Genomic DNA, 13,148 nt, shown 5'->3' with positions numbered 1-13,148 from the left:
CGATAATTATTACTTAAAACAAAACATATCCATATTATGTACGGTTAGGTTAATAAAATCAATTAATTGCTATAAACATAGGTTAGATAACAACTTGTCTCTCAGGCACCTGGTAATTAACAGGAGTCGGGAAAATCTGTAGTTTAGTTCATACATAATTAATTGTTATAATTTTAATTTTAAATAAAAGAGTTGTAAAGGCTATTTTTTAGTTGGTGCGGGAAAATAGGAAAATTAAACACAAAGTTAAGCTTACACCAGCCATATTTACTATGTCTATATCAACCTGCGAGTTGTGATTGTACTGTTTTGGCAGTACATTGTAATTCTTTTGTTATCGCCTCCATTGTTTCCCCTCAATGACTTGAGTTTCCGAACCAATCATCCTCGATAAATAGTTATGATTATCGCTGTCATAAAATAATATTTTATAGATAAAGCTAATTAGGATGTTGGCTTCATAAGAAACTTTATATGGCACTGAGAAATTTTCTCATTAAAACCTGCGATCAAATTAAACATTATGGAACGGCCGTTTGAAAGGGTGAGTACGAAATAATGACAAGCTAATCTTTGTTTTATTTTAGACTTCAAAGACAAATAATCGACAAGTAAAAACAAAACTAAGATGCCCTCGTTTGGTTTAAGTTCGTTAATCGTTCGGTGCTTTGTGCTCGCCGCTGCGCCCGCGCCGATCGCGATTCCAGAGCGACATTGAAAAATTCTGAACTCGTGATATTCGTTCGTGTACTTCATTTATTTTCTGGAAGACCGTGAATATTGTTTGAGGTTGAATTATCTGACAGTTCCACCCGTTTCCTAACGGACATTGTGAATACAAACTGCTGCTATTATTCAAGTTTGCGTTGGAAGTAAGAATAATACATTTGAGATTTTTTAAATATAAATAAATACTTACACACAGTTAGAAACCAAAGCGACTCTAAAAACCTTTTTAGTGCCAGGAAATAACATAGCCAGTGTTTTTCGGCGCACAGAAGTAGATTTTTGTGATAACCTGTATATACTCTCATGTCAAAACATGTGGTTTATTTTAGTGTATTGTCCAAGTGAAATCGCACTCTGCAACAAACAGAATTCTTAAACATTTAAGAGGCTTATCTGAACATAACGAATACAAATACGACGAAACGAACGAAAATGAATTTCCCATATATTCAGCATTTTTAAGATGTTTCAGATAGGACGTAAGCTATTATAAAATTACATTATCAATCTGGCAATAATCAGGCAATAATGCCCTCGGGAAGGGAATTTAGGAGAAATACAGGATGTTTGCGTGTCTGCCCTGCAGCACGATACTTGCATGCCCACTAATGCATATCATTACCTGCAAAACCATATCGCACAAGAGGACAATTTAAGGACTATACAATTAAGTTAAACGTTTCGGATTTTAATCTTTTGTAAGGATTTTGATATTAGGAAATGCATTTGGATTTCCAATCAACTTATTTATAGATTTTACCGTTACTACTGAGCAGGTGAAAGATACACGTTTTAATGAAGGGCTGCGAAATAATTTCAAAGTTATTATGTAGATGTTAAAACATTGAAGTATCTTCCACAATGTTCGTCAGGCCAGCCAATCCAATCAAAATCTAAATATGTTTTATTTATTTTACCTCGAACCTAGCTGTATACTAAAGGCAAGTTAACGACAGTTTTATTTTGGCCATTCATTCGAGAATATTAAGTACCACAAGTGTTTGATATTATGCTTATTTTGTATGTCTCATAGCAACATTTCGGTAGAGACAGGTTCAAAATTATCGTTCTTTGCGCTTACGGCGATGCAAATTGCGTCGCCTCTTATCGATGCACTTTATCCTGGGTACTTTTGTGCATATTTTACATATATTTCCAACAGATAGCCAACGTGGGCGGACTCAACTCGCACGCTTAATACAAATTACGGAGTACAATCACGTAGAAGCGCCCATGGGTAATATGGGTGTGAGATGACATCTTTTCATTGTTTCATAAAAATCGCCTACGGTAGACATGTTGATCGGCAAACCTAATCGCTAGTTTGAATTTTTATATATACAAAACAAATAAATATTACGAAGCCGCTAGTGATATTATTAAAAAATAATTAAAGTTTTTAAGTTTATTCAACAAGAGTACAATAAATACTATACACTATCTTATATACTAGCAAAAATCATGATAAAATAGTATTTATCAATGGTCTAAAATCTATACCTTTAAAAAGGTATACACGATAAATTTAAATATATTTTTGTTTATCGTTAAAACTATAACATTTTATTTGATATTGGTCGGAATTTTATGTATAAATAAGATTATGTATCTGTTAATATTGTAATCTCTGACAAGTAACATAATTGCGCGAACCTGGGGGTATAGCGGTGCCCGCGTTGCACGGTCACGAAGCGATCTAAACATAGTCTAACATGCACTAACTTTGTTCTAAGTATTCTAACATAAACGATGCCACCATATCTGTTCTTCAGGCGATAAATCGAGAGCCAGTGAAAATATGACAGGATACTAAATGACTCTTCACGTACAGTATTTTTTTTAATGTGTTACAAAGACTAAAAATACGAATGCAATACTAAACTAACTGGATTAGGTGACAAATCGTAGTAAGTGTCATATATGAATTTTAAGTCACAATTTTCTTATTTGAAATAATGAAACCGATTTCTAAATATGTACACTAAAAATAATGTTTTCTTTTGTATTCATTGGCCTTGTATGACTACATTTACTTTATTTGCATAAATATATGATATTGCTATTTGGAAATCCTTTAACGGCTTCAAAATTTGTTTAATGCAAACCACTCTTGTTAAATTCGTTTCTCAAATAGCAACATATCTTCAAATAACGTTTATGATATAATCCGTCCATCCGTGTGAAGCCGAGACGCGTTAGTAATATATACTATATTAGACGTACATGAAAAATTGTATATCTTTCGTAAAACACAATTAAAAAACATAACTGAGTAATAAGACCCATAAATTACAAATTTCGATAGGATTAAAATGACCTGTACGAAAAATGATAAATTGCACGGCGGCGACGCTCTCCAATCTGACCATAGCTCCATTGGGCTGACCATTGTGATGACGTCGAATGAAATTAGGTGTAATAAAATGGAGTAACGCAATAAAAAGACCAAAATTTTCGAAGCAAATGAGTAGAATGATTGATGTCGGTGAACATAACGTTAGTATATCAAAATTGGAAGGTCATTTTTCAGAAACCGGCGCTTTCTCGTTTGGGACATTAAAGATTGAATTTTTAAATTTCCATTGTAATCAATAGCTGTATTAATGACGCGCACAGAACTAAAGGTTCTCAATTTGGTTAAATTTAAGTGCTCTTTTCTCGGATCCGAGTGGACCGGGGCCATAGTAGCGTTGCCCACTCGGATCCGAAGTATTTCCGAACCTATTCGACTTAGAATCCCCCAAGAAAAGAGTATCAATCCTTAAAAGGCTGACGCACCTCGCAAACGCGCTGCTTGCGAGGCGTTTGGCAGTGCGACTGTCCATGGGCGGCGGTATCACTTAGCATCCTTTTGCCTTTTACCTTATGCCTGTTTGCCTCTTGCATCATAAAAAACGTTTATAGTACAAGTGTTGGTTACATACTATGAATCGAAAACAGCTAAAATATTTGAATACATTGTAATAACTTAAGCTGATAATATATTGCGAAAATAAATCAAACAAATTAAACGTACGATATTAATTATATGGTGTCGATGTTTAATATACTGAACAAAAAATCATGTAAAACGATTGTCATAATCAAAACGTACTGAGTGGGAAGACATTTTTTGTGAAGGTGATTATTGGTATCCATTTATCTAAAATTTAAAAAATCGGTCAATATTTCAAACTGTCATACAACACGCATTATACATTGGTTGAGTACTGTGTTCTTACTTAATAATTGTGTTGTATTCTTGCGATATTTAAAATGTATGTATTGCAACAGATTAACAGGTCTGGATTTAATGGATTTAAGAAACCTCGCTCTTTATTATGAACCTTATTGTTTTGACTTAAAGTGCAGTTAAAACTTTTAAAATATAAGAATGCGATATTTTTTGTGCCTGATTTACTAATCATTATTCAAAAGTAGACTAAAACATATTGATTTGATATTTCATATTAATCTAGTAGCGCAGAACGATCAATTATCGAAACTTGATTAATTGTTTCTAGAACATTCTGTCATTTCTCTTCCCTTAATCGATGAGGTACTTTAAACATAACCTCTAGGGGGTCCACAAGAAACATTTAACATGACGTTGAGAAATATAATTAGGCAAGTATACTTTGTTAGAATGTTATGTTCTATTTTCAAAACTTTTAGAATGTTTGATACCATAAATTCAATTCGAAAGCTAACCAATAAAAGGTGAACAATAAATTTTATTATCACAATTCAATTTATTTACTTGACAGATGGGAACACTCAATCGGCGTTAATTGCTGCTTCTCTTACGTAATGTGCGTAGGTGTCGACGGCTGTGACTATGCTAGCCAACGATGGTACTCCAGTACACAAAGAAAAGATTGAGTCATCATAACAAATGCGCAGCTTCCAAGAGAAATCTTTACAATCTTATATCTGACGGGTCCGATCATTGTGCTCCAAATTCTTCATGCTTCACCGTACAGATGACGAAACTGAGCCCGTTCAGTTACAATTTCCTTGCCTTTGTTGATTTGTCGAGTTTTGTTCGATTGCCTTTTTATAAATGTCTAACAGCTGCATTTGTAAAGCACGAGTCTAACTTAATAAATCTTATCTAAAACATCTCATCAAACGACTGTACCTTTTTAAGGGTCAATGACTTATTTTCGAAGCTCAATCGTAATGCCAGTTATTAGTTTAATAAATAGTTATACCGGATCTAAATAAAAATAAACATTTTAAGATTTGTATCCGTTTCACAAACACATGTCAATTGTCAAACAATCTTTTGGATCTAAGGAAAATCGGTTTTCTCACGACGTTTTTCTTCATAGTTTAAACAAATGTACTTAAAAAGTCCAATGGTGCATAGCCGGCGATTGATCCTACGACCTCAACGATGAGAACGCATGTTAAAACCACTAGGCTAACACGGCTCTTAGTGAGCACGATTGTACAATCAATTTTATTGACTTGACCCACCATAACATACAACTTAACAATAATAATCCAGTGGCGCTGCAACTCTATGCGAGTCTAGACCTCAAATTTCATCCGTTTCTTAGATGTTATAGACAAGTGGGTGTTTAGCATTCAGTCCTACATGTGATTTGAGATATGATCGCCTTCACTGTATGAGCGAGTGTAAAATACGCACAGAAAGTTTATGCACAGCCGGGAATCGAACGTACTATTGAACGATACTGGATACAGACATTCTCTATCACTGTGTTTGATCTAAATTACTCTGTATTAAATTTATCAATCCCTAAAAGCATTATTAAAATAAGTTTTAACAGTTTATTGTATTCAAAATAAAGGTTATCTGAAAAATCGAAATGCATCTTTTGTCATTCCGTCGGACGGTAAAGTTACAGATTTGTCGAGGCTGCCGCTCGCAGGCTGCATTTTTAGAATTATTAATTTGCTTCGTGTTCTTATAGTGTGTTAAACTGGACGATTTTCTGCCAACATTATAAATAAAACATCACTCATCGTGGTACGAGATTGTTTTGTTAAATATATAATTTGACGGGGATGGTATAATGGAATCATTGTGCATGGCACAACAATACATATATGTTATAATTTTATCGTAATTATTGCCTACACACATACTTAAATCAGTTTCTACACCTACAAAACTGTTAAATTTTAACAGATGTAAACTGTTATTATAACCTTTCTCGTATCTGGAATTTAATACACGCAACTACTTTTTTCAGGTGGAGGTTGTCATCTTAGATAGAAATGACAGTCCCCCGGAGTTCAAAAACATACCAGCAGCGTACACGGCGTCCGAAGATCTCACACCTGGCCAGATTATTGCGCGGATCTCGGCAGAGGACCCGGACACAATCGGAACAATTACATACAGCATACAGTCAGATGATACGACGCCATTTTTGTTGGATAGCCTGACTGGAGACCTAAGCCTCAAGGAGCCCTTGGATAGAGAAACGACATCGGAATATGAAGTAGTCGTTCGGGCTGATGATGGAATGCAGTTTACAGATGTGACAGTCGTTATACAGGTTTGTAAATTGCTCGGTTATTAAGTAACTAAGACATTTTAATGTACATGTTTATGTCAGCGCAGAGATTTCGGATTCTAGGGAAACGAGTAAGTATTCGGTTGAAAACGGAGAAGCTAACAGTGATCATCAAGGCTGATAAATTTTATGCATTTAAATACACATTAAAGAACCTACGTAAAATTAATTTGTTAACATTGAAACTCCTGCGTACAAATACGACCTGTATTTCCGTATATGGTTTTGTCACATTCGGTGTCGAGACCCTTGGTCTGTGGGGTCCTAGGTTTAAGGTTAGTCGACTTCACAGGATACATCATCTCAAACAAATAATTAGTCTAGCTATCAAAGGGAACCCTGCCAGTATCTTCAGAACCTTACCTAAAGGGCGAGTCTCTTTTTTCTTTATTATATTATCTATTTTAGTTATTATATTTTAAGCTTAGTTATTGTTTTATATAATTAAATAAATGTATGTATAGGCGAGAAATTCGAATTTCATAAATAGACTGTATCAATTTTTATCTTATTTATTAATTATAATTAGTATGAATTGTCCAAATCTTTTTAAAGGCTTCCGTTTTGTTTAGTAAGCATGTTAAGCTTGAAAGTTTGCTATATGTAGATTAATATGAACATGAAATCTTTATCGTATTGGTATAACTCAGTTATTTGAATTCTTTCAAACCTTAATGATGTTCAAGTGTTTTGTACAACTACAATGTATTAACTATGCTGCAACGCCATATTAGTTGACTATGTTGATGAAGTATTTACTAAATGTTAGCTCATAATAATACGTGTGAATGTTTCTAGGTGACGGATACAAACGATAATCCACCTGTGTTCAAAGAGAGCGCGTACTCCTTCGATATAGCAGAGAACGCAGCGCGAGGCTCCGTAGTTGGCACTGTGGCGGCCATTGACCCCGATGCCGGCCCTAACGCCCAGTTGACATACACTGTGATCTCTGACTGGGCTAATGATATCTTCTCGCTCAACCCGCAGACCGGCGTCTTTACATTGACAGCTAGGCTTGATTATGAAGAGGTAGGTACACTTTACAATGTAAGAAAAACTTTACCCAAAGGTGAATTGAGATGGACTATTTTGTTACTATTTTGGCAGATGATTCAAAAATTTTCCAATTGTTTTCTGAATGTAATTTTTTAATAATAAATTTTTCGACGCGTGCGCAATTGCAAGCAGTACTGGTTTATTTTTGTCGGATGTAGCACAAGAGAAGAAAGTACAGTTTTAATACTGTCCACAATTTTCAAATACTGGAATTTTTGCATTATCTACAAAATGCGTTTTAAGTGATAAAGAAGCACCATTAAACGCGTTGGCTCTGTAAAATAAACTTAATGCGTGTAATATATTAAAGAAACGTAAAAATTATCGCGTAAATTCAATATACACTTTTATAGTAAATTGATAAAACGTTTCAATTATCTAGAAATTAATCCAACATTTTAAACACGATCAAATAAGCGGAACGAGGTGCGTAGTTGCGCCGTAAAATAACATAAAAACATGCTTAAAGGTTAAGTGATTAAAATCAGGCAGATAAACGTTCCCAAGAGTAAATAATAGCCAATTACTGTCTTTCTTTCGACGAACTTCGTTTGTGCGGTAATGAGTTTTTATTGAGTTCGTAGATATAAGCCCCCGTTGGGGCACGGGGACTGTTTTAATGATATAAAAATCATTAAAATAGTCCAACAGCCCCCGGGCCCTTTTAAAGATTTTAGTGTTTCTTTATATTTAATAGGCTAAAACAACTATAGAATTTTGGATATTTCTTTCACATTTAGAATTATTTATTTATTTAGTACTCCTACAGCTAACATAAATTATATATAATTACAAACAACAAATACACTGAGAATATAGCCAAAGATGGAATACATGATACATTTAACAACAAAAAGATATATAAAAGGGAACAAACAAACAAAAATTATTTATGATTAATATATAAACATTTCAAAAACTTAGGCTCTTTCAAGAAAAGAGCGTACCAATTTTTCAAAAGGCCGGCAACGCACTTACGAGCCTTCAGTGTGAGTGACTATGGGCGACGGTAAATAAGTGATAGGCCTCCTACCCGTTTGCCTCCTATTACATAAAAAAGTACCAATAGATAGAGAAAAGTGATGAATAACAGAGTTATAGAGGGCATCAGTATCTAGATCTATGCGATACATATTAAATAAAATAACTAGCCGTGAATAATCTCTAGTACAATAACGTTAAATTAAACACATTCGTTACGACGATCTCTTAGAAAAAAAAAATTAAAATCAGTAATCGCTGGAATAATACACGCGTATAAACCAATTCAGCTTAGGAGACATTTAATTCGAAGCAAGCCATAAAAACTAATCCCTCGTCGCGCTTAGTTATTTAACTGATGACGAGATACGTCTCGGACTTTCAAAAACCATCTATATACATATTGTGCTTGATACAATTATCTTAACATAGATCTATGTACGGACATTGACCGCTTCAAGCCACTCGCTATTTCAGAACTTGTACTATTAAAATAACTTAGACTGAAATAGGAACGTATTACTATGTAGAGAAATGAATATTGTATTATTAATAGTATATTAATAATACAATATTCATTATTATATTTTTAAGCGGCGGGAAAATATTTTTTAAATATTGAAATCACTTTTTAAGTTTCGAATCGAATAACCCAAAAGGCCCTTAGATTTCCTGGCCACGCAGAAATGGCTGCCCCAATTGACGAGTTTTAAACAAGTAGGTACATAAAAATCTTAAGCAAATCGTAGTTAAACATTAAATATACGAAGGACAGTGAACAAGGATTCATCAGACGTTGCTAATTAGTAAAAACAATCTGCTGTGTACAATCGTTTTCTCGACCGCCCGCCAATTCCCCGTACTAGAGAACTGCTAATTTCCACCCGGTACAGTTTTTTCGCGTCGGGCATCATATTCGGCATTTGCCAACTCGATCCGCCATCGAAATTAAGGCCCGAACAATGTCTGACAAAGCGACCGTCCGCAAAACATTCGCGAGCCGGATTCCGGGAGCGATGCCTGTTTTTTAAATGCCAACGCGCTCACGATCCACAAATGAAAGAGCTTGTCATACCTGGGAAGTTTTGGTGACCTATTATGTGCGGTTTTCATTCCAGTCTCGCTTATATTGTTACTTTGTAATATAAAAGGATCTTCGGGTTTTATTATGAGATAATACTGAATTATGTAATCCATACAAAAACTTGTGTTTGGCATATCTTTGTCTAAAATTAAATGTCCTTAACATGGTTGCTTGGAAGATGTTAGTCTTTAGGTCATTATTAAAACCGCCGGTACATAGTGATTTGTGTCTGGAAGTCTTCCTTTATTCTTAAGCACAAAGTTCTTATAAATATTTATAGGTTTCTTTTAAAAAAATATTGTATTTATTTTATAATAATAAAGTTTGGCGTTAGTTCTTTTTACTCATTCATTTAGGGTTAGCTTAAATATAGTTTGTCTTTAGTTCTTGTATTTTCAATATTAAATAAAAAGTACTTCGTATAGTGTAGGTGATTTGTTTTCGTTTAATTTGTACGCTAATACTTGATAAAGCTAGTTATTAAATTTAAAAATATGACTATTCAAATTATTAAATGATAATTTCATACGTATTAAAAACAATACTAGATTGTTTGTACTTTGCATCCTTTACGCAAATACTTTTTCTATTAAGAACTTCTCTCATACTGTTACATTTGTACGATGCTTAAATTATTCAGTAACATTGAACATTTGATCATATTTAATGTGAATACTGGACAATGTAATGAAATTAAATATAAATTAGACAATAATTGGATTATGAGCCTGGCAGTAAAGGTTCTCATTATTGATTTATAATTTTCAGACACCACACTATATATTAGTGACGCAGGCGCAAGACAACGGACAGCCATCACTTTCAGGAACGGTTACGATATATATAAATGTCATTGACCTTAATGACAATGCCCCTATATTCGACCCTATGAGCTTTTCGAATGAAATCCTGGAAAATGTTCCGGTTGGAACCTCTGTGGTAACTGTTAGCGCGACTGATTTAGATTCAGGTAAGCATTATTTTACAAAACATTTTTTTTAATATTCTGAACAAAAACAAGCCTATAATCTCTAAAAATAATATCTAAAATATATACTTAGTTTTGGTTCGTATTTATGCTTTTATGAAGACTAAATAAAAACAAAAATATTATTAATAACGTCGAACGATCGCACGATTCCAACCAACAAGATATTTGATTTTTTTTATTTCTTGAAAAGTTGATTTTTTTCTGAGTTTGCCACTGTTATTTATACAGTAAGTTAAGTACATAATACAAGTATTGCTAACATTTTAATAGAAATAAAAATACATAGAAACATAAAAAAAACAGAGAATGAATAGATTATAATTTATAATGTTTCACGCAACGTTACAGGTTGGAATGGAAAATTGGCATACAGTATCACTTCAGGAGACGAAAACAGCGATTTTACTATTACTTCTAATGGCACAATCCATACTGCAAACCTTTTAGATCGAGAAAAGATATCTATGTACAACCTTATTGTAATTGCTAAGGATTTGGCAAAACCACCAGAACCCCAGCTCTCATCAACTGTTCAGGTAATAGACTCCAAACATATTCGGAAATATGATTTTTGTAACTGTCTCGGTTAGTCTTGAGGTTATCTCAAAAAGTCAATTTTAAGTTCCTTTTATTATTCCAGTGATTTATGTTGACCAATATATTATAAAAAAATAAATCAATGGCGTTACAACCTTTTTAGGTTTGGGCCTCAGATTTCTGTATCTGTTTTATGATCATTTCTAATAGGCAAGTAGGTGATCAACCTTCTGTGCCTGACGCACGCCCTTGACTAAGGCAAGCCGGTTTCTTCACGATGTTTTCCTACACCGTTCGAGCTAGTGTTAAATGCGCATATGGAAAGAAAGTTTATTGGTGCACAGCAGGTGATTGAACCTCAGGGATGAGAGTCGCACGCTGAAGCCACTAAGCCACTCCGATATATTATATCAAACATTTTAAAAATTCTGTAAATTTAGATTATTTGTCGATTACTACTTAGTGACTCACAACAGACATCTTGGCATGCAAAGTAAATTTGGCCTAATTTAATATTAAATTTATTGCGATAATAAGCCAACATAGTTTTTGTAGAAGTGTCTTAATCCTTAAATTCAAAGATAAAACATATACGTGTATTTTTTTTTTTTAACTATACACACATTTTAAGAATTGGCTTATTAGAAGTTTTAGACCTTTGAGTCTGTTTTCTATAACATTTGTCTCTGCTATTCCAGGTTACGATTCAATTAAAGGATGTAAACGATATGGCACCAGAGTTTTTAAGTTCTAATTCTACAGCTGTTTCCGAGAACATACCTTTAAACACTGTCATTATGACAATAAAAGCAATTGACAAAGATGAAGGAAGAAATGGATATGTTGAGTACTTTATGGATTCCGATCCTGAAGTTAATGGCTACTTCTCCTTAGGGAATGTGGATGGTATCTTACGAGCTATAGGGAAACTTGATCGGGAACTGAAGTCATCTTATACAATTACCGTGAAAGCAAAAGATAGGGGAGATCCTCCACAAATTACATCAACTAAAATTGATATCAAAATTCTTGACGAGAATGATAACAGCCCGGTATTTGATCCAAAACAGTACAGTGCTTCAGTGCCAGAGAATGCTAGTATAGGTGCTAGTGTTTTACAAGTAAGTTGTTAAAAGATATATGTACTGGTTAATACAAGTAGAAACCTTATTTTCCTAGGTTATGCTAAGAAATTAGTATGCAGGCTTGCTCAAGTTATCGCTTGTCAATTTAGCGTTTCTGTCAATTGAATATGATTATTACATTTTATAAAAAACTCTTTCATGGTAAATTTTTGAATATCATCGATCTTTACTGGCTTTTTTACTAACGCTGCTTACGTGTTAACTTTAACTACCGAATATCGGTGATATTTAATTACATTTACATTTGATTATTATAGACAGTTCAAATTGAAACGGCTCTAACCGCATACAATTGAGTAACGCAATTAGATTATTGCGCCTATCTTGATGTTGGCTTCGATTTTGATGGAGATTAGTGTTCATGAAAGCTATACTTGATACAATATATTATATATAACGCATTTTTTTTTTCAGGTGTCTGCAACAGATATAGATGAAGACGCAAATGGTAGAGTTAGATATTCAATAGATTATGGAGATGATAATAGGGATTTTAGTATCAGCGAAGATACAGGCATTGTACGAGTTGCAAAGAATTTGAACTTTGAAAGAAAATCTCGTTATATTCTTACAATAAGAGCAGAAGATTGTGCTAAAGATGACGTTAGATTCGATACAGCAGAACTATCAATATCATTGCAGGATATAAACGATAACCCGCCAACATTTTTAGATTCTCCTTATTTAGCTAATGTTATGGAAAATGTTATCCCACCCAATGGTGGATTTATATTAACAGTCCATGCTTATGATGCTGATTCGCCGCCTTTTAATAACCAAGTGCGTTACTTTATAAAAGAAGGTGACGCAGACCTATTTAAAATAAATGCATCTTCCGGTCAAATATCTTTACTGAGAACTTTGGATAGGGAGGCTCAAGATGAATATACATTATCTTTGGTTGCCATGGATACAGGTAAATAAAATTAATAGATTTACGAATATAGTCACACTATTTATCTAAAACAAGACTAAATCACTTAAAAATATTGTATTGTAGTGAAATTTTAAAATTTACATTAATATACATTTTGCCTTAGTTTATTTGAATAAATAGTATTTTGTATTAAAATAACATTTTTCATGTATTA

General features: G+C 33.6%; 1 protein-coding gene across 1 annotated transcript in view; it reads left to right on the top strand.

The window, feature by feature from the left end:
* The window catches only part of LOC110996021 (cadherin-related tumor suppressor), an 87,378-nt gene that overhangs the window by 65,351 nt on the left and 8,879 nt on the right, over positions 1-13,148 (top strand). The window contains exons 2-7 of the mRNA XM_022263504.2: positions 5,934-6,242; positions 7,059-7,292; positions 10,153-10,354; positions 10,724-10,911; positions 11,611-12,033; positions 12,472-12,973. Coding sequence (XP_022119196.2) covers positions 5,934-6,242; positions 7,059-7,292; positions 10,153-10,354; positions 10,724-10,911; positions 11,611-12,033; positions 12,472-12,973 — 1,858 coding nt within the window. The remainder of the gene's footprint in view (positions 1-5,933; positions 6,243-7,058; positions 7,293-10,152; positions 10,355-10,723; positions 10,912-11,610; positions 12,034-12,471; positions 12,974-13,148) is intronic.

The sequence above is a fragment of the Pieris rapae genome, chromosome 20 (genome assembly GCF_905147795.1).
Source record: "Pieris rapae chromosome 20, ilPieRapa1.1, whole genome shotgun sequence".
NCBI lineage: Eukaryota > Metazoa > Arthropoda > Insecta > Lepidoptera > Pieridae > Pieris > Pieris rapae.
Note: the sequence above shows the minus strand (reverse complement) of the source record. Positions and strands in the feature narration are given on the sequence as shown.